Raw genomic sequence first — 25,450 nt, 5'->3', positions numbered from 1 at the left:
CCGGAAGAAACTCACTATCATCCATCAGCCATCGATGCTTCACGCAGACTTGCTGTGTTGGGAGCGTTGAACTGACGACCTGTTCACGCGAGGTGGACGCTGTGCATCATCTTCCAATCAGCGGATCTTCATATACATGTTCGGAGAAGATCCACCTCTAGGGTGAACTCTGTTGTCTGAGTATTCCCCCTACCGCGTCAGACAGACGGTGACGAAGTCACACTCCTTGCCCACGCCATCGCCCGAGCTCCCCACAGCCAGCGACCGCAAACAAACTCAGAACAAGAGTCTGCTGCTCTTGTGATAGCGGGAGTCGCAATAATGGGTCTTGAACTAAGTGCCACGCCTATCACGCGACATGTCTCAACTGGGAAGTAGCACAGGCCAGGAACATCTATCGCGATTGTCACAGGCGCAAATCTTTGCCATCCCTGCTGTCTTCGACACTTCCTGCATCCTACTGTAATAGGCAATCACAGTTTTCTCGGTCAAATTGGCCGACCGTCGTCTTGGTTAGCCGAGGCCAGGATGTTTGTGTGGCTGGAGAGAACAGGTTTAAAGCATGTAGCACAGGGTAAACGCCATACCGCTGTTCATGGTATATAGCATACATCGGGACTCGGTGAGGTAGACTTTGAGTGGAGTTTGTTGGGCGAAGGAGTTCACGAGAGTGGACATGCAGCTCTGGCACTGGGAATGCCAAACGCTGCCACCTACTTGCTAGAGAAAGGGACGTAGAGATGTGCGCAGAAGGAGAGATTTCCCTACTTCCGGCTGCCTTCTGGTGCTCGTCATCTGTACGGAGGCAAAACTTGACGCCGTCACCGCTCCTCAAAGCAGCCCAGCATACATGCTCGCTGAAGTCTACGGCATACACACTGAACATCTGATCCAGTCTTGAGGCAAGAATGACAAGTATTGAGAGGATTCAAGGGTTGGTTGAGGGATTACCTAGTCGCTCGCGTCGTGGGGATGTTCAGACGCAATCGCGTCATTCCGACTACGTGGGAGGTGTTGAGTGTCCATCTGCGCAACGTGTTCGTTAAGTCAACTCGCCAAAACGTACAGCTCCCCTTGCAGTGAACACAGGCATGTTCGGCACCAAAAGAGCACATCCTCAATCCTGTAGAATCCATCATCCGTGGAAGGTGGAAGTTTTGCGGTGGAGTGAACAGTGCGCACATGCAGGAAGAATTGAAGGATTGAACTGAGGTTGTATTGTGTGCAGCTACGAACAGTAGATATACACGAGTGACTGTAAACAGTGCTAGTGTAGGATGGGTAGTCGCATCTCACCGAAGGTGAGGTGCGGTTGCCTATGAGGCAAGAGAGACTCAAACCGTGACAGGAAGCGTCAGTGCAATCCTGCGACCGCGACATCTCCACGCTCCTACTGGTGGAGAAAGCCCCACCAGCATTGCACGCAGCCCCAGAACCTACCGGGTTTGCAAGGTTGCGGTGGGAAGGGCCTGCAATTCGACTCGCCGGGGTTGAAGGTAGATGTTGATTGGGCGGTCGCGCCGGTCGGTGAACATCCCCGGAAACCAATCAGTGACATAAAGGAAAGGGAGTTGCCATGATGCCGTCTGACGGGGATCAGCGGTACCGTGATCCTGACCCCTGGGAAACAATTCGCACACGCTGACAGATTTTTTGAGCTGCACGTCTTGACGAGAACATGGTCTTCATTCGTTGATGGGTTATGTCTGTGTCAATTGGGACGGCATTCGCCCAGTTAATGCTGTAGCCAAGACCTCTGTGAGAGAACCCGCGGACCTCTGCTTAATAACGAGAGTGCGATCATGGATTAAATCAACTTTGCTGATTCGACATTGCTTTCAAAACGTCGTGTTGTGGATACCCATCAGATATCGTAGGATTTCTCTGCGCTTTCAATGTGATGTCTCTCAACACATGACAGGAGGTTAAAGCCAGTATCTCTCTATTCGTGTCGGCTCGAACAAATTCACTGAGGTATGATTGGCGGGCTCTCTCACCTAAAATTTCGATACTTTCACGGGCACTACCGCATCATATACGGTATGAGACGTTGGCTGCGTGGCAGGAAGTGGGAAGCACGAGTCAGTACAAGGAATAGCCCATGATCTGTAAGGAGCTGTTGAGGCGTGTGTATCAATTGGGGAGGCAGATGCAAGATTCCTACCAACCATGTAGGTTTGGGGGAAGGGGCGTGCGCCTGGAAGGGCACAAGCCGACCAGGAACCTACGTGAAGCCGATACAGAAGATTGTAACTGTCATGGTTATGTCGAGTATTGCCGGTTCTACTCACAACAACACGATCTTTTCAAGCTTGTTCTCGTCCCATGTCTCCCCATGCATGATGTCCGGAACGTATGCATCTCCAACGAAGCGGTACCGGCATGGTCTACTGCCTTTACTGTTCCTAGGCTTGTCGAAGTTGGTATCGTGAAGTGGGCGTAGAACCGAAGGTACTCGGCCCCCTGGCATAGTAACAATAGTTTCTCCTTGCACTGATTTCATCGGCACAAAGCCATGTAGCGTGTTTCTGATATGGCGAACACTCTACACGCATACGTAATCTCCGCAGCATAGGCAAAGTTGCGAACCTCCGCGCTGGTCTGTAATTCAGGTAGATCGTTACAGGCCCACTCAACATACGCGTCCATTGCAACTTCGTCTATGCCTAATTCGTAGGCACGGTGTCGTCCTGGATGAAGGCCGCCACAGAGTGTCTCGCAGAAGGCGCGGACATTCCATTCGTACAGACCTTCGTGTCTTGACAGGTTGACAAGTCCATTGTAGTGTAGCCAAGCGTCAAGCGGCCTTGAGCCAGCAGCGCTTGGCATCAGCCTGGGAATCGAATCGATACATACAGCACTTGTGAGCGTCTCTCGCATGCTCGTGAGCACGAGGTCTGCCTCGTGGTCCTGTGATGCATTGTAGTGTGGGTGTGTCTACACATTGAAACGGTACACGGCGTCCGCACTGCAAGATTATTCGCTGCGCAAAGGCACACTCTTGCAATGTTCATAGACGAGACACCAAGGTAAAGTCAAAAACTCAAATAACGCAATGAGCATCTGCGGAGACGTGGCATCGATGCCAAAAGAGCAAAAATTTGGTCCGACTTCGGCGGTGAAGTGAAGCTCGGGATGTTCGCTGACCCTTTTGATCATCTTAAAGAGTTTTTCGACACCCCTCTCAGGCTTCACTCAGAAACACAACAACCGTTGAGGCTTGCGCATAGATGTGCTTCATCTGGGAGACCTGGGAGGAGTGTTCGGAGGAGTCACCCTAGTTGATGCAAAGCGCGTCTGCCCACATGACAGAGATGTTCCAGGGCGGAATGTAGATTGCTGGTGAATGGTCTCGAGTGACCCTTTAGCTCCACCACCGCGTCACTCTCTCTGTCACCCCAGACGTAGGAAAGCGCTTCGAACTGGGGCTCGTCGTCCAGCGACACTATACTGAAAGCACATCGAATACCTTCGCCATTCGTGTCTACCTCAAGACTTTGCTTGATTGCGTGGGCGTAAGGCTCGGCTTTAAGCGCTGGGAGCAGGTGAAGCAGACAGATCTGCCGCTTCGTCTCGTCCAAGGGTGTATAGATATAGGTGGTACGTAGCACCTCCATTTTGGCGGTGACAACGCGCGGTCACAAAGCAGGAAAGGGCTGTCAAAATAAATGTCGACTGGGCTGAAGGAAGATCAGCTTTGGCTAGCCAGTTCCCTTGCGCTGAAGAGTGAGGCTTCACTATAACAGCTCCAAATACGGAAGTCGGGCATTGTGTTCATGTAGGGTAGAGTTCCTGATTACACTGCCTTCGAAAGAATTGCAGACAAGACTTGCTACACCTTCTCTTTGGCGATCTCTTGATCGGGGCCAACGATTTAGTGAAATCACGCTAGTGCTGCCGGCTTGGCTTGGCAAGGAAGGCGCGTCTCGCGAAGTGGCAGGCGCGTCGCGGGCAGTGAGGGCAATCAACGCCAACACCTACCCTCACGCGCGCCCCGCCATGTCCTGAGCGACACCGACGTGATCGCATTGCCACATAGACTGCGACCTCATTGGTTCTTACCGCAACGAAGCTGCGCGCAGTGACCGCGCCCCACCGCCGCCATGGGTTACATCAAGCAGATCACCGTCCAGGGCTTCAAGAGGTGTGCAAGCAGACGTATTGACGGCGAGCGCAGTTGACATAAGTCTAGCTACAAGGACCAGATGCAAATTGAGCCTTTCTCGCCCAACTGCAATGTCATTGTCGGTCGCAATGGTTCTGGTAAGAGCAACTTCTTCGCCGCTGTGCGCTTCGTCCTTGGCGACGACTACAACTTCCTGAACCGCCAGGAGCGCCAGGCGCTGCTGCACGAAGGCTCCGGCTCGGCCGTCATGTCGGCCTACGTCGAGGTCTGCTTCGACAACACCGAGGACCGCTTTCAGACAGGCAAGCCTGAGTTCTTCCTGCGCCGGACGATCGGCGCGAAGAAAGACGAATACTCGGTCAACCGCAAGAACGCTACCAAGGCCGAGGTCATCCAGATACTCGAGTCGGCCGGTTTCTCACGTTCGAACCCATACTACATTGTACCCCAGGGTCGTGTAACGGCGCTCACGAACATGAAGGACAAGGCTCGTCTCGAGATGCTGAAGGAGATCTCTGGTTCCAACGTGTACGAGACGCGCCGCTCTGATAGTCTGAAGCTGTTGACAGATACGGATAACAAGTGTACCAACATCGACAGCGTGGTCGAGTCGATCAACGAGCGTCTGGACGAATTGGAGGGCGAGAAGGAGGAGCTGGAGGCCTGGAGCAAGAACGAAAGGGAGCGGCGGTCTCTATTGTACACTATGCACTCGCGAGAAGAGGCTGAACTCGAAGCCAAGATCGAACACATTGATTCCCTCGAGCACCATGGCCGCGAGATGCGCGAAGACAATGAGGAGACCTTCAGGCGGAATGAGGACGCCATTACCCGACTCGAATCCGAGGTCAACCAGCGAAAAGGCGATCTCGACATCCTGCGACAGGATCGGATACAATATGAGGGTGAACGCAAGGCAGCTACCTTGGAGAAGGCCAAGATTGAGCTGGACCTGAAAGCCGTACAAGACAGCCAGTCATCTGCTCAGCAGAGCAGGAGCAGACGCGACGGTCAAGTCAAGACGTTGCAGCAGCAGATCAGAGCTCGCCAGACCGAGCTCGGCCAACTCCTCCCGCAATTCGAAGCAAAAAAGGAGGAAGAAGAGGCTGTTCGTGCACAGCTGCTTGATGCCGAGGGTCAGTACAAGCGTCTCCAGGACAAGCAGGGTCGAACAGCACATTACAGCAACAAGCGGGAACGAGACACAGCTCTGCGCACACAGATCGACGAGACGAATGGAGATCTTAGCCGTCGGAAAGCTGTTCTGATGCAGACGAACGAAGAGATCACTGAGCTCCAGAGCGACATCGAGCGCATCGAGGGCGAGATTGCTGAGCTGAGGCAGGCGATTGACAACGAGGGCGACGCTGCTGTGGACCTCGCTGCGCAGCTCGAAAAGGCCAAGGATGCAAAGAAGACTATCGCCGACAAGCAGACCAGCCTTTGGCGTGACCAGAACAGGCTCAGCAGCCAGCTCGGGAACGTGCAGAAAGACCTCCACATGGCAGAACAGACATTCTCGCGTCTGCTTGACCATGGTACCAGCCGCGGTCTCGAGTCGTTACGGAGGTATCGCAGAGATGGGCTGCAGGGAGTCCACGGTACCATTGCTGAGCTTCTTCGGGTGCCCGAAAACTACCGGTCGGTCACAGAAAGCGCCGCCGAAGCCGCCCTCTTCCACGTTGTTGTCGAAGACGACACTGTGGCGTCTAAGATTATGGACCGTCTTACCAAGGACAAGGGCGGTCGTCTTACATTCATCCCCTTGAACAGGATCAGCGTCCCGGCCAACAATCTGAGGGCGACAGAGAACATGCAACCTCTGCTTCCGAAGCTCGTATATGATGATCGCTTTGAGGACGCCTTCAGACACGTCTTTGGCAAAATTGTTGTCTGTCCAACGCTCGACGAATGCAAGCGTATCGCCAAACAGTACAACGTTCGAGCCTACAGCCCAGATGGAGACAACGCGACAAGGAAGGGTCAGTACAGAGGTGGTTTCCACGATCCGTCTCGGTCGAAGATCATGGCCTTCAGCGCTGTTGCTGAGAAGCGTGCACTACTTGAGGAGTTGCAGCAGAAGAATCGCGACATCGACAAACAGCTGGACTCCATCAAGCAACAACTTACTGCGGCACAGAGTGAGCTGCTCAGAAGACAAAACGACCAAAGACGGGGAGAGACTAGCTACGCGCCTATGCGGGAGGAAGTTCGAGTGAAGCAGAGCCTATTGCAAGATGCACGAGATACGCTGGCGAAGAAGCAAAGAACAGCCACAGATCTCGAGGCTGCCATCAATCTGCTCGGAGCACAACAGAGCGACTGGGAGGACGAAATTGCTTCAAAATTTACAAAGGCGTTGTCGAGCGATGAAGAGCAGATGCTGGTTACATTGACCAGCACCGTCAAAGACCTCAAGAAACAGTATGCGCAAGTGAAGCAAGAGCGAGCTGCGATCGAGACACAGAAGATCGAGGCTGAACTCGAGCTGAACCAGAGCTTGCAGCCCGCCCTGGATGACTTGCTCGCTCAGCAAGGAGGTGCAGGAGGCCCCGTGGCCCAATCGACAGGTCTGCGAGAAGCAAAGCGTTCCTTGGACACCATCAACAAGACCATCGCCGATCTGGATCAGCAAATTAAGGAGACCGATTCTCAGATCGACGAGATTCAGGCTCTGATGGAGCAGCTGGAGACCGAAAGGAATGAGAAGGAGCAGAACAACCGTACTCTTGCTGCTGCTATGGAAAAGCAGGAGAAGTCTTTATCGAGGAAGGATGCAGATCGCAGTACCTACACTGCGCAACTCACCAAAGTTCGCAAAGAAATTCGAGATCTGGGTACGCTACCCGAAGATGTTGGTCGCAAGTACAGCAAGTGGAATATGGAGAAGGTGAGAGGTACTGGACCATCAACTTCACCGACAGCTGCTAACACTGCTTAGATCACGAAGGAACTTGCAAAGACCACCCAGGCTCAGAGGCAGTTTGCTCACGTCAACAAGAAGGCTTACGAACAATACGAGAACTTCACAAAGCAACGGAGAACCCTCACAGACCGCCGCGCTGAACTCGACTCGTCACGCAAATCCATTGAGAACCTCATCGGCGTGCTTGATCAGCGAAAGGACGAAGCAATCGCCCGTACCTTCAAGCAGGTGTCCGCCGCCTTCAAGAGTGTCTTCCAGGAACTCGTTCCCATCGGCACAGGCCGTCTCGTCATCAACCGTAGATCAGATGGCGCCCAAGACGAGGCTGACAGTGAAGACGAAGCCCCCACACAAGCAGCCAGGAAGAAGGGCTCGAAGATCGAAGAATACGTCAGCGTCAGCATCGCCGTGTCATTCAACTCAAAGCACGACGAGCAGCAGAAAATCGGCCAGTTATCTGGTGGTCAGAAGTCGCTCTGTGCACTTGCGCTCATCTTTGCCATCCAGCAGTGCGATCCAGCGCCTTTCTACCTCTTTGATGAGATCGACGCCAATCTCGATGCCCAGTATCGCACAGCTGTTGCCAATATGCTGCAGAAGCTTAGCGGCCAGGGCGGCCAGGATGGCAAGGGCGGTGGACAGTTCATTTGCACGACGTTCAGGCCAGAGATGGTGCTTGTCGCCGATAGGTGCTACGGCGTAACATATACAAACAAGACAAGTAGCATCGACGTGGTGGATCGCGAAGATGCGCTGGGCTTCGTAGAAGGCATGCAGAAGTAATTGTAAGATGCAGTTCAACGAGTCTCCAAATACTGGCTTGTTTTCCACCGCAATCAGGATAGTGGCGTTCTACAATACCAATGGTCTCATCCTTTCAATCAATCTCCCATACGTGATACGTTGCTGCCTGTCTTGTCTGCCTCGCTGTGCCTCGCTGTGCCTCGCTTCAGAAAGACTGTGCATTCGTATTTCCAACGGTAGAGCTGGAATCGATAAGAACGTAAGATTTAGTCGAATCGTCTCTGTAAGGTGGCACAAGAGCTGCGTGAATGCTATCTAACCGCCACAAGGATCTTCGAATCAGTACACGTTCTCTGGGCGCCAGGTATCCTGGAGCTCACAAATCTGTGTACGACATCCTGGTCTAAAACTGATATTGTCCTGTAATGCAGGACTATTGACTCTGCTACGATAGTCCAATCACCAATGACAGCTCGAGCTATTGACTTGGTTGGCCCCAGGCTATTCACGACTTGACTGAAACTATACACTACAACTTGGTGGACATCCATTGCCGAAGAGGGCCGGATTCTAGGGAGATCTTCAACTTCTGACTCGAGGCTTGTAGATCGGATGAGGGAACATTGTAGTAGCTTATGCCCAAGTTGACAATCTGCCAGTGGGACGCCGATTCGCTTGAAAACACTTCCCACGCTGAGCCCCGGAAAATTGTCTTATCCTCGAGGATCGCGCATTGTGGAGACCTGTGAGATCGACGCAGTGACGAGCTCGGTGCTCACCTGTATTGGGGAAACTTTACCGGTGCCTTTGAACGATTGGATGCTGGACAGCAAACTTACACGGCCCTGTATATAGACATTCGAATGAGCCGTTGAAAAATGGGGGCATCAGGTCGTGGTTTGTAGCCTGGTGAACGTTTCCAGGTCACTCGGTCGCTTGCTGCACAACTCAGTGGCGTATCGAGAACACGAGCCAACTATTGACATGCGCAACGGTACGGGCGGCGGTAACGCTCAGATGCTTGCCACATCTAGGCTATCTGTGCGCATGGAGCACTTCTCGTGTGCACAGCATGGCATTCTAATTGGCAACGGGGAAAACAGCCTGGCTCGTGAACCGAAGCAAGGCCCGCAGGCCACATTCATCGCCGCTCCATCAAGACCCACAGTTACCTATCTATGATGTGTGAGAGAGAAATATGCACGGATGCACATGCAATTCTTGCAAGTGGGCCATGGCATTTAAGAAGTTTGCGATGATTGCACGGCGGAAGTGTTGAAAGCGGATCGGCACTACAACACGATGGCGGCAACGCAGAGTCAGGGTTCGCTGCAGTCAGCCCTTGTTCAGTGCGATACATCCCACGCTGTGTGCAGTTATAAGAGCCTGCGTGTACGAGTCAGTAAGCAGCCATTCTCGTTGCCGAGTCAGTACCCGTGTCAAAAGATGCCTCCGACACCCAGCACTGGCGATGTGGTCGATATGGATTTGAGATACAATACCTTACCCCGCAAAAGACAATGGACATACTAGTTGCTATTGCATTTGGCTGTTGGTCAACCCGCCACGGGCCTCGGGCTTCCTGAAACAGAAAGGGTCGAAATGGAAGCCCTACTTCTCATCCATAGCGACTGGGGTTTGGGCGTCATGTCACAGGCTTAGCCGCGTTCCTGGCGGACTGAATCTGGGCCCGAAGTGTTTGTAAGCGTCTGTCTTTGCGAGCTAGCATACGTATCGCTGGCTAAAGAGAAAGGGACTTTCGACCCTTGTAGCTGCCAGCACCTCGCTCACACACGCTAAGAGCGGGTGAGAATACAGGTCCTGCAGGAACTCAACCAATGTTGGGAAGCTCAAGGAAACGGTAGTGCGCACATTGTCTTGACTCGGTGCAGTCTCCACGGCAGTCACAGTTGCGACTCGCTGCACCGGTAGGTGAAGCGGCACGAACCTCAACAGAGGTGGCCTTCTCCACCTCAATAGAGGAGAAGGCCAGTAGTGGTGATCGCCTTCGTTCAAATGTTTGGTAAGGTTGGCACACCAAGCCGATCAAAGAGCTTGATAAAGCGCTGCGTAAGAGATGGAGCGGGAGCGCTGCGTTCAGATTTGCGCATTGCCAACTAGCTCAATTGAGTGCACACGGAAGCGACACCTGGAGCTAGCGGGTCCCTTCCGTGGAGAAAATGGCCAATAGAACACGTGCTGTTATTCAGGTGGTTTGAAGCGACAGGGTGCAGGCACCAAGCGTATCCCATCGAGAAGACGGAAAGCCGCTTGCAAGCCAGCGAAATCCTGCGCTTTCCCATGCCGCGACGCTCTGGGAATCGGCGATCGCGACCGATCAGTGACGTAAAGCGTGCGCGCTTGCCCAATGACGACCCCTGCCCGCACCACCTGCCGGACATAGCGCGTTGCATGCGAAAGCTGAGGAATTCGATCTCGGGCGCTGTCCCCATTGTTGGATTCCCATGTTTTGTAGCTCCTGCCGCCTGATCGTCTCCTCCTTCTTGACTCCCCCTCCTCCTCCTCGCGCTCGGTGCGATTCTCCAACTACCCCATTCGTGCAATCTCGGTCCAATCGTCAAATTGTTCCACGACGTTCCCTGGTGTCATCTACCCTACGTTACTGCCACAGAGCCAGCACTAAGCAAAGAGCTGCCATTCGGAACGCTCTGTGAACCCTACCGTTGCTGTATTCCGCGACGCACATTGCCAGACCTCACGAACAGACCACCTTACCCCACAGCATTGGACCTTCACCATGATGGAAGTCCAGCATCCACAGTCTTTTGACTGGGCCAATGACGCCTACGCTGCCTTTAGCGACGCATCAAAACACGAAAATAATTGGGCGGCTCTCAATAGCAGTTCGGCCTCCATGGACTCCACAGCCATATTTACCATACCTCCGGCTCTTCTGACCAACTCAACGGCACGTTTCGGCCAGATCACTCCACCTGAGGAGCGTTCGCCTGCAGATTCAGTCCGCCAAGCTAGAGAGGGTTCCATACCTGTGGAAGACCTCATGAACGAGTCCTTATGGCCTTCCAACGGGCAAGAGTACCTGCAGTCACCTCAACAGAACATCCAACAGCTACATTCGCCGCCCGAGGTTGGTCAATCGCCTTTGAAGCGTCGTCGCACTAGCAGGCAGTCCTCTTCAACACAAGCACAGGCCAGCGCAACTACACAACTAGACGAAGACGCGATTGCCAACCCCCAGCCACCTAAGCGCAAGCGTGGACGACCGAAGTCGCAACCTCAAATGATTGAGGCTTACACTACCGATGGCTTTCCCTTCCAGGTTTCGTCAGCTCGCCAGTCTCATCTTGAGAAGAACCGTGTCGCCGCACACAAATGTCGACAGCGCAAGAAGGAATACATTGGCGGCCTCGAAGGTCGAGCGCGGGAGTTCTCTACTAAGAACAAGGCCTTGAAAGAGAATGTTGCACTCCTCAGGGAAGAAATCTTGAGCCTCAAGAACGAGGTCTTACGGCATGCTGGGTGCGGCTTCTGGGCAGTCGACGAGTATCTCGCTCGATGCGCCGGAGATCTACTAGGCATGGAGGCACCCAATCACTCGCGTACAACCTCGATGCAGCATCAGTACATACGGCCACGCGAGAACAGCAACGACTCTGTCCCCAGCTTAGGCAGCATGAGCTCCAGCCCTGATGCGGATGACTTTGGCGGCCTCGACCTGCTCAAGAACTACGAAGATGACCTCGAAGTTGAACACTGATTGATCGAACGTACTAGGCGACTCGACACATTTTATCCTCGGCGTTCTATCTTCGGCAATTCTTCATGATACCCCGGCTCTGGTCGCACGCTGGCAACGCCTGTGCCTACTCGCTCTTTCCTTTTTCTATTTTATTCAAGGCGTCGTATGCCATATTTAGCGGTACAAAAGCAGCCGCGAGGCAATGATGTTTCACACTTGCATTGGGCGGTTCAGTACGATTTAGGAACAACATGAAATACGATTATATGGCTAGGACTATAGCGATCCCCATGCTCTCCGTGTGATTCGCAGCAGCCAGACGCACGTTCAACGATGCTTGCCACATGCTTTGATGGGCTTTTGCATTCTTCATCTTCGCGACCTTCCGGTCACATCACAAAAGGGCTTTTCACACAGATTTCCAGCAAAACCAGTCACAGATTGATTTACTCAGTCGTCGGCCTGTCTCAGGCTACGTAACTAGAACCCAAATCAGTTATTGTGGGCGGCAGGATTTAAAGAATGGGAGGCACAGCTGATCTCCGTACGGGTGACGGCGAAATATCTGAAAATGTCAAAAGAGAATCCAACAATCTTCATTAGACGAACATCCAGAGCGAATGGCCAGGTTTCATTGCCTTCCATTGGCTGCATTCGCAAACTCCGTAGGTGGCACTCATCAGGCATGGCTGCAGGGACGTCCGTGATTGGGTGATCCGCAAAATGGGACAAAGGGTCTCGACATCTGTGAGTGGAAGCCTGACATAGAAGGATGACGTATCTTGAAAGCCCAATGTTAGCGTGCTGTTGCAAGTGGAGGCCACAACATGTAACAGCATGACATCTTTCGGTAGTGCGAGAGGGGCGATATGCAAACGGCGGGCGCTAAAGGATGTGTAAGATCAACGGTTCTGCGACTGTTCGGTACTAAATCGGTCCGGTAGCAGAACTGAGTGCTTGCTCGCGGTATGTTCGGAGTCTGCGAGATTCGCCACCTCTATGCGTACGAGGCTTCTGACAGAGTTGCGGCTTGTACCCAGCAGCTGCATCCTATCTGACTCTGCATAAAGTGCGCAAAGCCACGGACTCTGTTGTGCAGGAGCAGAGTGTTCTGGAACCGTTGTCGCCACAGGATGCTATATGCGGACGTCTACCATGAACCAATCACACCCGGGTAAGGACAGACAGGAAGCGCCGATCAAATCTTACCTACTAGTGGATCCTCATCCGCTCTATCCGCCAACCGCTGTATCTTCAGTCGATCCCATTGGGTGAAAGTAGTCAAAGTGTCAAACCGGGCTCGCGCGAAAGACCACCCCCGCATTCGCGGACCTATCTGTTCAACGAGTTATGGTTCATCAGACGGAGCCAAGAAGTCCTGGGTGTCAATCATCATCACGTACTTAGGCTCATGTCCACCCGTCAGTAGTAACAAGTCTACGATGCTGGTAAGTAGGAGTAGCTCACAATGAGTGCGGTATTGCTAGTCAGTCATGCTAGGAAGAGTGTCGGATGAAGAGCGTCCGTCACAGAGTGCGTGCTTGTGAAGCTGATGTGAAGCGGATACGCATACACACGGTTGCGGGTAGATGGAGGCGATCTGTAGTCCGCAACTTCCCCCATGGAACAGAGACTGCAGGTGTCCTTCCGGCTAAACGCCACGCAGCTTACTGGTCCAGACAATGGGTATGCAGGCGATCAAAAGGAGACAGTACCCGTCGAAGCATAATTAGTACGCATCATTGATTGGGGATGGCATCGTGCAAGCGCGACCTGAGCCGCGTGGGCACGTGGTAAACGCCGATGTTGCAGGTACACCGGACAGTTAGTTGCGAGGCTGAATATAATCTCTATGGAGGTCCTGCCTCTTGGAGAACTGTCTATTGAAGGGCTGGGGCTTGTGGTTGTACCCGTGTTGCTTGTTGCGGTTGAGCTAAACACCGGCAGTCCATGTCCACTAAGCCTATTCAAGAGTCAGTAATACCAGCATACTTTCTGTAGAATACGATATTCGGTTCTGATATTGATCAATGTTCCTCCCTGAGTTTTCCTCATGGCGGTCGGAGTTGTAGGAATAGATTATAAGCACAACAGGAGAAGGCTTAATGGTTGATCGACCAGCCTGACCAGTGGGTGACACCACGCTTCAATCGCTCACAATCGACTTCTGTATCAGTGCTCTTGCTCCTGAAGCCGATTAGCTAAGAAACCACAATTACATATGCCAAACTGATCAGCAAACAGAAGCCTCCAATTGCGGCAGCACCAAAGCCCAGGACCCTCAGTCCCAGCCTTACGGTATTGTCTATACCAGCCATTAAGCTAAATAGCAGCACAATCTACAGGGCAAAGGTTCACGACCTAAGTCCAGTGGTTGATCACGTGATGTTGACGTGCACATTTGGAGGGATGCACTGCCTGCAGAACCACCGCCCTGTGGCCCAGTATCTGCTCTTAAACGTTCGAGAAAGAAGGTCACTGTCCTTGGAAATCATGCAGTCACATCTCATAGCTGTAAGCACGAATGAGTTCTGAAGATCGCCAGTGGAGAGGGAGAAGGGCTTTGGTTGGCAATCGTTCAAAGTTCATTCATTGAATCATGAGACATCATCGTGGGCTCCAGAATCTGATTGCAGATGGGCATAGTCGGTACATAGCCGACCGGTTTTTCGCCGTTGCTAGGGCGGAACTTCTTCTCCTTGTACCAGATGTGCGCATCGACGGCGAGACCCTCAACCTCAGAGAACGCGAAGTCCTTCTTGGGCAGGAAGTCTTAGATGCCCTGCGAATAGTCGGGCGCGATGTTGTACACCTGTGCGAGGTACTTCTTCTGATCGGCTGTTAGCTCTGCATATGTTGTTGAGCGATTTGGGGAAAGCTTACCTGGATGACAGGAGTAGAGACGAACTTCAACATGTTACCGGTGTTCTCGATAGTGTTCATCCTCTGCTCTTCGGTCATGACACGCGATCAGAGCTCAGTAGCTTGCGCGTAGTCATTCTTCTTGCCCTTGTGCCAGTAGTCGGGTGAGTCCTCGATACCAGGGATCATGCTGCCAGGTGAGAATGCGGCAGACTCGACGTCACGCTGGAAGTTCTCGGGGTTCTTGTTCAGAACAAGGCGGCCAAACTCCTGCATGGGAAACTGTGACCTAGGCTAGACCTTCGTGACATCGAAAGGGTCAAAGCCAAGCTTGTCCGGGTCGGCGTCCTCGGCGTCCATAATCTGCACCTTGGCCGTCCACTCGACCTCTTCCCCGCGCTCTATAGTCTACCAAATGTCGCGCTTGGAATAGTCGGGATCTTCACCACACATCTGTGTAGTTTGCTCCTATGTAAACTACTTCTGGTCGTGCTTTGCAATGAAGTGGTACTTGATGTACACAAATCTGCCCTCAGCATTGACCCACTTGAAGGTGTGGCAGCCGTATCCGTGGTTGAAACGCCACCCCTTAGGAGTGCCGTGATCACTGAAGAACATGAGACCAGCATGATTGTCCTCGGGGGTACATGCAAGCAAGTCGAAGACACCGTCGTAGTCGAAAAGGAAGTTCTTTGGATTGCGGTACTGGGATCGAATGACATCGGGGCCCTGGATGGGATCTCGACAGAAGAAGATGGGCTTGTATGAGTCAGCGCACGAGTCATGCAAGTGTCATAGGCAGACCTACGAAGTTCAGTCCGACGATGTCGTAGTTTCCCTCCGTGGTGTATAACTTGATGGCAAAACCACGAGGGTTACGCGCCTCGTCAGGGAACTCGCGTCCGGGCGTGACGGTAGAGAATCGGATGAACATGGGAGTCTTCTCGCCGACACTTGACAGGAAGTTGGCTTTCTAAAACGCCATGGTCAGCTTTTGCTTCATGCAGCGGGGCAAGGGTCACTCACTGTGAGTGATGTGACGTCCTTGGTGCACTCGAAGTAACCAAAAGCACCAGATCCACAAGGGCGCACCATGCGCTCGAGCTGCTTCGATCGGTTAAAGTGCTGCTGCTTCTGGAACAGAAAAACATCGCTAGCTACGGGGATACCGCCAACAGTCTTGCTATGAGCTCTACGAAGAATTAGCTACAAGCTTGGTCAGTGAGCCGAGGGGGCCACTCACGGGTCAGGAAACGGAATGCCCTCGTTATTAGTGAGGTTAGCGCCATCATCTTCACGCTTTCCTCTCTGAACGGCTCCAGAAACCATTGCAATTATGTCTGCAGCGCCCTCGTTGGCACTGGCCATGTGGCTCATGCGAGGAGCACGACCTTCACCCTGAACAGCCCCTTGAATGGCCATAGCCGTGGCCTGCAATGGGTGCTGCAAAGGGTCGTTCTGATTGGTGTTTGCGGAAGTGCTTGAAGGAATGGCTGCGTTGAGTTGCGGGAGAAAATTGGAGTTTACCTTCGTCGAAGGCCCAGCGGGCGCTTAAGAAAGATACGAGGGGCATACCAAGAGCCATTTCGCGTACATGACGGACCCGTGTCGCGACAAAGCTGTCAAAGTGACATACTGTTGACGTGTGGAGTTGAGAGCTAACACAAAGCTCGCCGCGTTCACGTGGCATTAACGTGGGAGCTGCGGCGGGCGCATTCATAGCTTCAAGCTGAGTGGGTGGTCAGGGGGCCCGGTGGACTTCCAGTCGCCATTTTCGACCGCATTGCCGATCTCTTCCGCAAGTTCCCTGACGGCAGGATCAGTCTCAACCCGTCTCAGAAGTAGATGTGAATATCGAGGAATGTATGCATGTAGGCGCAGACGGAGCATTACGGGCGTCGGGCAGGCGTTACAAGTTCGGTATCGGGGGAGCCACGGCGTTTTCATCGAAATCTGCAGGACTATCAGTGTACAATGTAAAGATTCATCAAAAGGAGTGCAATGTGCACCAACTGTCACGTCTGCTATCCCTGGTGACGTTCAATAACGATAGACGCTCTGCAGATTAGTCAGCACTGGCCCTACTTGCAGCACTGCCTCCGTGAGCTTCAATGACAGCTTCATATTGCACCAAACATAACTCACTGAGGATAGTTTTACCTCTTGCTGCTGAGAATATTATTCAACAGCTATAACACGTTGCGAAAATGCTCCTCGCAGCCACTTACATACTTGGCCCATAAGCTGATCCGAAGCCACATCTCGTACCTGCTGCTTCGGCTCTCTGGTTGCAATTCTTGCGTGTTCCACGGCCAATTCCAGGCGCTTCATTATCCACGGCTTCATCAAGCTGCTTAAAGAGTACCTTTGTACGACAGCTTCAACCGTGGATGAGAGCTAGGTTGCCCGAATTGATACTCCTGGGATGCTCGCTCATAGCCAAAAGCTGCACATTATATCCGCACTGTAAGTCTGCTGGCCTGAAGCTAGGGCCAGAGGTTGTATGTCAAGTCTGCTATCAGATTGCGGCAGCGCTAGTGACATGGAACCGTCCTTATCTCATGCATGCAAAACAGAGATTCGATCTTGAGTATTAGAATCAGCTTAAACTTCTAATCATCCAATTGCCACGGCTTCATCATGTCTTTACACGCCTCAACAGCTCCCGAATAGCATCCTGGGGACTTCGTCACAAACTTGTATAAACGTTGCCGCTTGGCCACACACAAGCACGTCGCCATCACTAATACAAAAGTACTTCTGAGAATATCCGAAGACTTGGTGTTGATAGGCTAGTTGCTGTACTTTGACTTGTCGAACTGAGAAAGCCAGGTATCTGTCGTTCGCGAGCTCCTGACATAATTTGTCGATCCCCATAGCAGTGAGCGGGCTCTCGCGAGAAGGCCTGGCATCGTTTATTGCACTGGCGAATATCAAAGTTTCCTGGGTACACAAGAGAGCTAAGTTTCGATCCAGTTTATTGCCACGGGAACCAGGGCACAACGTCTTGTCTGCAACCAACACTTGCTACGTCGCAGACAAAGATGGGCCGCTCCTCCGTCTACGGAGTGAACACGAACCCTTCTTCATACTAAGCTAGAATGTTCCGTGATGTTTGGATCACATGGTTGTCCTTTCGCGCCCTTTCACTATGGGTGTGCCTAGGTGGTCAGGGCGGCACAGCTCTAAGATTTCCTCAAAAACCCCGCTACCTCCTCACCTACACTCTTACCCCAACTAAACCATCAAACATATACCTTCCCCATCTACTCTGACACTGCTGTCCCTCCGCCTCTTCGCCGGACACACCAAGACGACTGGTGATCGCCACTCTAAGTGCAAGCGCGTCTCTGACATGAACTAGACTAGTCACAGCAAGAGTGATGACATGAAGAAAAGAGGTCGGAGTAGTGAAGAGTAGTGCATCACCAAAGATAAGCTGAGACATCCCCCCCCCCTCCCCTCCCATTGGGATGGAGGAGCAAAGATTCAAGTCATAACATTGCAACCGCTACACAGCGGCACACCCTTTCAGACCCTGCCTTTTGAGCTGCAAGAGCATAGCTACGAGTTGCTTGTGTCGACTCCGCGTCTCTTCCTTAACTGAGTCGTCTCCACCACCGATGGTGATGACATGCATGGCCCCCTTCAATACAGTACGTGACTGAGGCGACTCAGAAAGACGTCGCTCTTTCTTTTCTGCGGACAGTGAAGTGTTTTCTCAACTTTCACAACACATGTTTCCGTGATTTCCTGGACAGCATTCTCAACGATGAACGCGAATTGACTTGCCATCATCTCGTCCCTCCCCCTTCCAGCAACATCTTCTTCACATCTCATCTATGCGTGTCTGCCGCTGGCATTATCGCTAGCTCTGATCCAAGCTATCAACATTGGCTTGCTTCTAGAGCTCGAGTGAGCTCGAGGGCACAGACTGAAATAGACCTCTACATTTTACACCAGGTAAAGATATATATCCTGTATGATCAAGCAATGCGACATATGCATGGACAATTAGGCATGTTGCCGGTAAAACAGGGCCAGGACGCAGTCTGAAGGCTGAATTCCCTTCCTTCGTGGCAGCGTAAGATGAGGAAACTACGGAAGCAGGAGAAGATATGACACATAGGGAGGGCTAGCCATCGTGGTAATTAATTGAGCACGCTCGTTCGAAAATTGCTCAAGTAGAGCTGAGCGGCCGAGATTCCGTAGTGCATGGCAGGCACCCGTCCTTATACTAGCTCAAGCATACTCACACGTGATAGCGCAGGAGTGTCGGACCATAGGTAGTGCAGCTGTGGTTCAATAGAGGTATGAAGCAGTAGTTCAAAGCTGTCCTGGGGAAATATGAAAGCTCAAGACTAACTGGCAGGAGTCGCAGATGTCTTTCGTCGCTGCTGAAGTTTTATATACTCGTTTGCCGTCAAGGAAAGACAATGGTGCCTTCTGAGCAAGTGACAGTATGAAGTACCTATTATTGTTCGCAGAATATCGATACCGTGTGCACCCAACCCACGTATAGACTACTCATATCAAGAAATTTAGCACATTAGCACCTCAGTGATCGAACCTAGACTATCATTTGTATCGGTGGCAATCAGACCCAGCGTCTTTGCGTACGCAGCGATCTATGAAAGCTGAGATTCGAGAAATCGACTGTGATCTGTTCGAAATTGCAGAAGATACTTTGGACGACCTTTATCCACTGCCGGATGGGTCCATAGGACGTCCAATGGCTAGATTTGCGTGTTCAATTGAGCTCTATAGTACACCGGTACAGTGGAAGTTCTCTTTACCTGCGCGACTTCGGCTGGAAGACACGGTATTGCCGAGTGCCATCTTGCTGCAGCGAGGACCCAGCAACTTATGTTAGCTCCAGTGATATCAACATGACGTTCAGTTTATATTTTTTAATGCTACTGGTGGCAGCTCTTGTTCACTCTCACATTTTACAGATGCATGAGGGTTCACATCCAACGGCACCGGCTCTGCTATGGACTGGCCTCAACAATGTTTGAAGTGGCTACTGGGCTTCTAACCCTGCCACGATCATTTCCGAGCGGATCATTGGAGATCGCCTGCGGCCCCAACAAGATTCTGAAATAGTTGCTATATTCGCGCGGTGCATACTGAATTTAAAGTCTATGTAAGATAGTTGACTGTCTACCCGATGCATCCGCTCAACTCTCGCGCACTTCTTCCACGCTAAGCTATCCGCGAAATACACCCTTACCTGTAGAGAGTAGTATTTCCAGTGTAGTTGCCACTCTGGGTGGTGAAGCCCTGGGTGCTGCTAAAGTTGTCGACCTTTCCAAGCAGAATCTCCAACATCCTGTAAGCAACACCAGGGGTATATCCAGGCAATTCGTGGCCGGCGAGACGAGCAGTGTAAAAGGTAAGACCACGTTCAGAAGTCCAGACACCCTGGATGCCAGCGCCAGCCAGCGCGCCGCCGTTATACTCGGGGTGATATGGGGCGTAGAGAGGGGTGGATGGGTATTCGGAGAAACCCTGTGCGCCGTTCCAGGTCATGTTCTGGATAGCGAATAGTGTTCCGTTGGTTGAGAGAAGCATGTCCAGATCACCAGATCCAATGATCGTATTGTTGGTGTGTTCAATGACGCGCTGGAGGACACCATTGTTGGCAGGAGGAGGCGATGCATCAGAAGCATCGCTGCTGGCGTTGCCATTGCCAAAGACATTGATATCAGTACACTGCAGCCAGTTCGTGTTGACATCAGCGTGTAGGGCCTCCTTGACGTCCGTGCGGTTGAAGTAGATGACAGCGCCGGGAGGTGAGTAATCACCGGTGTTGACGATACCAAGTTGGCTGTAAGGATGAGGACATGTCTCGGTAATGTGGTAGATGTTGAAGCAAGGATTAATCTCAAGAATCGCCGAGTAAAAGTTGTCGAACTGGTCACATGCGCCAGTTTCTGTGCTGTAGGGGTCATTCAAGACTGGGAAGGGGCCGCTTGGAGGAGGGAACTTGAAGTACGTGTCCAGGTAGGAGGAGTAGTTGCAAGCGTCTTGACGCTCGCGAGCCGCTTCCAGGAAAGTCTCGTTGAGATACAAGAGGTTTTCCCAGAACTCGGCATAAGGCAAGACAACGACTTGTTGCTGAATCGTTTCATCGCCGATGATCGGGTCGTTGATTTGGATACCGGCTAAATTGAAGTACTCATCGTCGTTGGCAGAGATGAAGCCGTGAGCGATGTACGGGATGTACCGACCGGCGTAGGACTCCCCCGTGATGTAGGTCTTCCAGCTTTTGGTTTGGAATGTATCCACAAAGCTCTTGTAGAAGCCGCGGAACTCGGTGGCCAGCTCAACCTACGGAGAGTTAGTTCAAATACTGCTGAAAGACGACAATATGGCTGAATCGATTACCTCATCGGTGATATTAGGTGTACCCTGTGAATATCCAACGCCAACAGGCTGTTCGACCCACAGCATGTTGGTCAAATTGGTCCAGCTGTAAGGATTTTGAACAGGAGCCAGTGTGCCAGCTTCCCAGGTGAAAGGTCCATTCTCGGTCAAGAAACCTGAAAGACTTGAACAACCAGGACCGCCGTTCAGCCTGAAGCATGTTAGCAGAGCTCTGAACCGGGCATGCCGATGATATCTTACCAAATGGTGACGTGTTCTGGGGTTTGCTCAGCTGTGGAAGGAAAGAACCAAAAGAAAAGCTTTCGCGTCTCATCGGGATCATCTGAGATTGGAAGTAGGCCTGAAGCGCCGTTAGCAAACGTCGTATACGTGACTAGCGAACGGCTTACCAGAGTATGACTCGCCAATATCAAATGGAACATCAGGAATACCAGTGCCATTGACAGCAAATGCCTTAGTCTTGTCTGTCAGAAAACGCGATGCTCGCTTCTGAATCTCGGGATGCGAGAACTGGCCGCCAACACTTCGCTCGACCACAGCTCTGGGAAGAGTGGGCTTTTCGGGTCTCTTGAAAGCAAGCGCGGAGGAAACGCAGAGCGCTCCGCTAAAGAGGTTGAGAAGCTTCATCTTAGAACAGATCGTTCGCAAAATGCAGCCGAATGGTCTGAGGACTCACTGCAGGACATGTTGCAGTATTTGAACGTTTTCGAGTGTGACGGCATCGCTGCACCGGGAGTCTTACGCTTATCCACGACAAGAAGGAGAAAGTTCAGAGCAGCCGAGCATCCCAGGACTGACGGATCGATTGCTCGGTTGTAAGGCGTAGGCGATGCTTATTGGCCTAGCACACGATATTGAGTCTTCGGCTGTCCAATGTTGCAGCAAGTTGTGATATGACGCAGTTAGGGACGAGCTCGCACCTTCCCCATGAGGCTTAACTTTCAGGGACGGCGCCGCACGCCTGCCAATACGGCCCCAATCACCTCAATCCGCTTGTTCCTGGTTCGACGATTACGGATAGTGCATTGATACCACCTAGGATGTCGTTGAACAAGCCTCGGAGGGGCGATAGAACCGAAAGCTTGTTGAGCTTGTCGAATTCTTCTTTGTTTGGTAAATTGCGCGGATCGTATAGCACATGTAGGTAGCATTGCCTGGTGCGGCTTACGTACTCAGTGAGCATACGCAAATAAAGATTCATGAATCCTCCTATGTAGCACAAGAACTCTTCTGCATCTCCGCTCCTCGAGGATCGCGCCACCACGGGGACTGTTGAAATGATCGACGAACTTCGCTGGGGAACGAGGCGACACGACAGGCTTTCCGTTTGCCAATAGCTTTCGCGTGTTGCCATCTACTGTTGTAACCACGTGGCTTAGATCACATGATATCCTATTGTAGCAGGTACTGCCTGGTGGGCAAGTGCGCTTACCTCGGAGCTGAGAGCTTCTACAAAAAAACATCACAAGACGACAACAGATAGCAATATACTCGTCGATCACAGTCTCCGACCGACACTGCTCACGCAGTTACAACTGTCATGAAGCGTTGAGAGTCCTCAACGGATGTAAATGAGAGAAGCGAAGGCGCGCGCGCCTCAACGCTCCTGAACGGGGAAGGGTTAGACACAAAGTGCTGAAAATCAAACCTCGAAAACTCCCCTCCACTGACATGCAAGTCTTGCCATCGGAGCTCTCTCGCATGGCCAACGGAAGGGATGCACCCCTAAGCTTACGGCCGGCTCGTGCACATTAGCGGCACAGCTCCGAGCGGCACGGCTACAGTGAGCCACGCGTGTGTATGAATCTAACCAAACATCTGAGCAGAGCAAGACAATATGACTGTATCGAGCAAATGGTTCAGCTCCTCTCCTATGAGAAAATGCGAGAGGACCAATGCGATGAGGGCGGGGTTGTGGCACGGCTGACGCGGCACACTCGACCTGATCAGGCGCCTAGCTGACCGGTCTCCCAGAAACTCAGCAGAGCATAAATAACAAGCTCTCATAGAGTCCGTAGGGCACTTGCAAACGTATCGCAACATCGTTATCGCCACCGCCGCAAGCACCACTATGGGTCACCCAGCAGCCCCTTCAGTCGCCGCACCAGCCTACGACGATTTAATTCAGGAGCATCCCGTGAATGCATATCCACCGTTAGGATCAACATCTGCTTACAGAATCCTCCCTGAGGACGAGCCTGATATCGAGCTAGCGCATGCTCACTCGCCGCCAGCCAATTCGTTCACGCCTCACCAACATTGCGAGACTTGCGACACGCTTATAACAGCGCGTGAGGTCAGAGCCAACGAACGACATTGTTGCCTATGGGTTTCAATCGTTTCCATGACTATCAGCGTCTCGTTATTGCTGTTAGGAATCGTCGCCGTAGGGGCCAAATACAAACACCACAAACAATAAGCTGCGATGACGCTGCTGGCATGTCTAACACCCTTCTGTTGCATCGGGTTCGATTGCGCAGGCCTTCGGCGGCTGAGACGGACTCGAGATACCATGTATCGAACAGGCACCTGTCATATTGACACAATCCTCAACGCAATGAATTCGTCTCTCCTTTGACCTTTAGTCTACGTCCTTGTACATGTTCGCGACCGTTCTGTCTCCTCCGGCGCATCCTGGTCTTAGTGTGCACCCGCGGGGGGGACGCTCGTGTCCATCTCCTCAAGTCTGCGCAGGTCCATGGGTGCATCGAGCAGTGGAAGGACGTAGGGATCGAAGGTCTTCCAATAAGGGTTGTTCAGGTGATATTGCTGGGACTGTGATACGCGCCAGTCAATATCCTGTCGTATCATGTATGTTTCCGGAATTAATTTATGGTCAACTTACGCTTTCCTGCAAGTACCGTTCTACGATGCTGAACTTCCTGGGGTCGACAGTGTCCTGCATGACGAACCAACTGAGCGTCTCCTTGTCCTTCGAATAGACCTGGCTGGCCTCAACAAGCTTCGCCTTAAGCTTGGAGATGCTTTCCTCGTCTGCCTTAGCGTACAGGTGTACAATGATTGTGTAGACCATGATGTGTGGATCTGCTGAGTTGTGCGACAAGCTCACGATAGCCGTGAAGAAGCAGAGTGTCCCGCAATTGAAGAATTCTCACAAGCTCATGCGGAGCTTGTGACGTACCTGAAGCTGTGGACCCCGCAGCCCACATCGCGCGCTTCCGCAAACCCGCCGAGCGATCTTCCATCACCGAGATCTGGATCGCAGCCGGAGTCACTGCCTGCCCGAGATGGGTATGTGCATTTGTCGTGGTCCAGTCTCTATCACAAAGTGAACTTGTTAGGTAGCTGAGGTGCGTACGAGATCTCTGGTATTTTGGGTACTCAATAACATAGTGGAAAGACCTGTACCGTAGCAAGGCGGCAGCCACAGCGTCACCGTCAGGCTGTCCATCATGCCTGCGGCTTAAGATCGACATAGTACTTCGCTATCCTCTGATGCGCTGGAGCAAACCCAAGGTTTCCCTTCTCGTCCTTCCATGTATCAGTATGGAATTCGCTGACTACCGCGCCCTTAAAAGGCGACTCAGCTGTACTCCAGACGTGAATGACGGCGTCAGCCAGAGCCTCGATCTGAATGCCCCTATAGCCACTGACTGCAGCTTCGCGCATCAACCAGCGCGCTAGAGCAGTCATGATGCCGTCGCCCTCATAATCTCGACGCGTCGAGGTCGCGTTGCGGAATATGACTTCGTTCGGTCCCTTTGGTGTCAAGTTCTCAGGATCTCTGCCATCAAGTTCTTCGAGGACATGATACGCCAGTCCAAGATGTGGCAGGGCCGCCAGGAGCGGCTCCATCTTGCCTGTGTCCAGAGCGTTGTGGACATCATATGAGAGCGCCACACTGACAAGAGGGAAGTCCATCTGCTCTAACAGCCGTTCGGCTTCAGCTTCGAGACCCTCCTCTTTGACGCTCGGCTCTGAGAGGTCCCAGCAAAGTTTGCCAGCTGTTGCCTTGCTTTTTTCGCGCTTGAAGACGTACTAGGTATCAAATACTCCAAACGAAAGGCCGCTACCGATCTGGTATCGTACAAGGTAGTCTGCATCGATCGCTAATTGGATCATATCCTTGCCATCCTTCGCTGGATACAGGAATGGCCACACTGTAGAGTAGAAACTGTTGCTGTGGCTTACAATTACAGCAGCCCATTCAGCATGCCTATGTTCTAGTTGCCGGATCTCGTATCGAGGCTTGAGAGACGATGGGTTCGACGAATTTGGCGTTTTGATGTTCGTGAGCGTCGTTTTCGGCATAGTTACTTGTGGCTGAACAGCTTGCTGTTGGTCGTTATCTGTGCCAACAGCGTGATTTTCTCCTGCGCTCCCAAGAGAATATATACACAGACGAGCTGACGGTGCCGCTTAAGAGTAAGCCTATACGCAGGTAAGATGAGTTGCGCCCGTATGAGGAAGCTCAGTTCTGCGAGGCTGCCGTCGGCTAATTTGCTCTTCCTGATGCAACCCGTGGGCGTACCACCAAATCCTCTCCCCACCAAGAATCATTCCTCTTCTTATTTGAATGCTTGGGATATGTCGAGCGCACCTTTAAAAATCAGATACAGCTAGCTGCTCGTAAAGGATAGTCTAGGAGGATTTCTGGGCGATCAGTACCCGTTGTACTTGGTTGGAAGCAGCCGTCAGCTTGAGATACGTCCTAACTTTA

General features: G+C 52.2%; 9 protein-coding genes across 9 annotated transcripts; 3 read left to right on the top strand and 6 right to left on the bottom strand.

The window, feature by feature from the left end:
• Positions 1-3,261: 3,261 nt before the first annotated feature.
• Positions 3,262-3,814, bottom strand: M421DRAFT_423346 (uncharacterized protein). The gene has a single exon (XM_033593434.1). The coding sequence runs from the start codon at positions 3,615-3,617 to the stop codon at positions 3,273-3,275; it is 345 nt and encodes a 114-aa protein (XP_033446040.1). The 5' UTR covers positions 3,618-3,814; the 3' UTR covers positions 3,262-3,272.
• Positions 3,815-3,969: 155 nt separating this feature from the next.
• Positions 3,970-7,930, top strand: M421DRAFT_423345 (RecF/RecN/SMC protein). The gene is made up of 3 exons (XM_033593433.1): positions 3,970-4,144; positions 4,193-7,016; positions 7,068-7,930. Exons 1-3 carry the CDS (start codon positions 4,104-4,106, stop codon positions 7,833-7,835), a joined length of 3,633 nt encoding a protein of 1,210 aa, XP_033446039.1. The 5' UTR covers positions 3,970-4,103; the 3' UTR covers positions 7,836-7,930.
• Positions 7,931-10,554: 2,624 nt separating this feature from the next.
• On the top strand, positions 10,555-11,535 carry M421DRAFT_7556 (uncharacterized protein; the record flags this gene model as incomplete). The annotated part of the gene is made up of 1 exon (XM_033597142.1): positions 10,555-11,535. One exon carries the CDS (start codon positions 10,555-10,557, stop codon positions 11,533-11,535), a length of 981 nt encoding a protein of 326 aa, XP_033446038.1.
• A 2,551-nt stretch (positions 11,536-14,086) lies between these two features.
• Positions 14,087-14,739, bottom strand: M421DRAFT_423342 (uncharacterized protein). Its single transcript, XM_033593432.1, has 2 exons — positions 14,401-14,739; positions 14,087-14,347 (listed from the first exon to the last, which is right to left on the bottom strand). Exon 1 carries the CDS (start codon positions 14,653-14,655, stop codon positions 14,488-14,490), a length of 168 nt encoding a protein of 55 aa, XP_033446037.1. The 5' UTR covers positions 14,656-14,739; the 3' UTR covers positions 14,087-14,347; positions 14,401-14,487.
• Positions 14,740-14,814: 75 nt separating this feature from the next.
• On the bottom strand, positions 14,815-16,266 carry M421DRAFT_423341 (heme-dependent catalase). Its single transcript, XM_033593431.1, has 4 exons — positions 15,623-16,266; positions 15,406-15,571; positions 15,188-15,352; positions 14,815-15,138 (listed from the first exon to the last, which is right to left on the bottom strand). The coding sequence occupies exons 1-4, from the start codon at positions 15,799-15,801 to the stop codon at positions 14,857-14,859; spliced, it is 792 nt and encodes a 263-aa protein (XP_033446036.1). The 5' UTR covers positions 15,802-16,266; the 3' UTR covers positions 14,815-14,856.
• A 3,042-nt stretch (positions 16,267-19,308) lies between these two features.
• On the bottom strand, positions 19,309-21,763 carry M421DRAFT_423340 (alpha/beta-hydrolase). The gene is made up of 4 exons (XM_033593430.1): positions 21,159-21,763; positions 21,010-21,109; positions 20,770-20,959; positions 19,309-20,712 (listed from the first exon to the last, which is right to left on the bottom strand). Exons 1-4 carry the CDS (start codon positions 21,394-21,396, stop codon positions 19,609-19,611), a joined length of 1,632 nt encoding a protein of 543 aa, XP_033446035.1. The 5' UTR covers positions 21,397-21,763; the 3' UTR covers positions 19,309-19,608.
• An 893-nt stretch (positions 21,764-22,656) lies between these two features.
• On the top strand, positions 22,657-23,298 carry M421DRAFT_231335 (uncharacterized protein). Its single transcript, XM_033588408.1, has one exon. The coding sequence runs from the start codon at positions 22,841-22,843 to the stop codon at positions 23,186-23,188; it is 348 nt and encodes a 115-aa protein (XP_033446034.1). The 5' UTR covers positions 22,657-22,840; the 3' UTR covers positions 23,189-23,298.
• A 111-nt stretch (positions 23,299-23,409) lies between these two features.
• On the bottom strand, positions 23,410-23,803 carry M421DRAFT_69083 (uncharacterized protein; the record flags this gene model as incomplete). The annotated part of the gene is made up of 2 exons (XM_033596583.1): positions 23,410-23,544; positions 23,615-23,803. The coding sequence occupies 2 exons, from the start codon at positions 23,801-23,803 to the stop codon at positions 23,410-23,412; spliced, it is 324 nt and encodes a 107-aa protein (XP_033446033.1).
• A 377-nt stretch (positions 23,804-24,180) lies between these two features.
• M421DRAFT_102885 (uncharacterized protein) lies at positions 24,181-25,041 on the bottom strand (the record flags this gene model as incomplete). The annotated part of the gene is made up of 2 exons (XM_033586838.1): positions 24,181-24,741; positions 24,784-25,041. The coding sequence occupies 2 exons, from the start codon at positions 25,039-25,041 to the stop codon at positions 24,181-24,183; spliced, it is 819 nt and encodes a 272-aa protein (XP_033446032.1).
• Between the last annotated feature and the right edge of the window lie 409 nt (positions 25,042-25,450).

The sequence above is a fragment of the Didymella exigua genome (genome assembly GCF_010094145.1).
Source record: "Didymella exigua CBS 183.55 unplaced genomic scaffold M421scaffold_26, whole genome shotgun sequence".
In the NCBI taxonomy this organism is placed as follows: domain Eukaryota; kingdom Fungi; phylum Ascomycota; class Dothideomycetes; order Pleosporales; family Didymellaceae; genus Didymella; species Didymella exigua.
This window is presented reverse-complemented; position numbering and strand designations above follow the sequence as displayed.

Coding starts and splice junctions, on each gene's coding strand:
- M421DRAFT_423346 (XM_033593434.1), bottom strand. CDS start 3,617: ATGGAGGTGCTACGTACCACCTATATCTATACACCCTTGGACGAGACG.
- M421DRAFT_423345 (XM_033593433.1), top strand. CDS start 4,104: ATGGGTTACATCAAGCAGATCACCGTCCAGGGCTTCAAGAG. Junction 4,145..4,192: donor ACCGTCCAGGGCTTCAAGAG/GTGTGCAAGCAG, acceptor ACATAAGTCTAG/CTACAAGGACCAGATGCAAA. Junction 7,017..7,067: donor GCAAGTGGAATATGGAGAAG/GTGAGAGGTACT, acceptor AACACTGCTTAG/ATCACGAAGGAACTTGCAAA.
- M421DRAFT_423342 (XM_033593432.1), bottom strand. CDS start 14,655: ATGCAGGAGTTTGGCCGCCTTGTTCTGAACAAGAACCCCGAGAACTTC.
- M421DRAFT_423341 (XM_033593431.1), bottom strand. CDS start 15,801: ATGGCCATTCAAGGGGCTGTTCAGGGTGAAGGTCGTGCTCCTCGCATG. Junction 15,353..15,405: donor AGGACGTCACATCACTCACA/GTGAGTGACCCT, acceptor ATGGCGTTTTAG/AAAGCCAACTTCCTGTCAAG. Junction 15,139..15,187: donor ACATCGTCGGACTGAACTTC/GTAGGTCTGCCT, acceptor GACTCATACAAG/CCCATCTTCTTCTGTCGAGA.
- M421DRAFT_423340 (XM_033593430.1), bottom strand. CDS start 21,396: ATGAAGCTTCTCAACCTCTTTAGCGGAGCGCTCTGCGTTTCCTCCGCG. Junction 21,110..21,158: donor TATTGGCGAGTCATACTCTG/GTAAGCCGTTCG, acceptor ACGGCGCTTCAG/GCCTACTTCCAATCTCAGAT. Junction 20,713..20,769: donor CACCTAATATCACCGATGAG/GTAATCGATTCA, acceptor AACTCTCCGTAG/GTTGAGCTGGCCACCGAGTT.
- M421DRAFT_231335 (XM_033588408.1), top strand. CDS start 22,841: ATGGGTCACCCAGCAGCCCCTTCAGTCGCCGCACCAGCCTACGACGAT.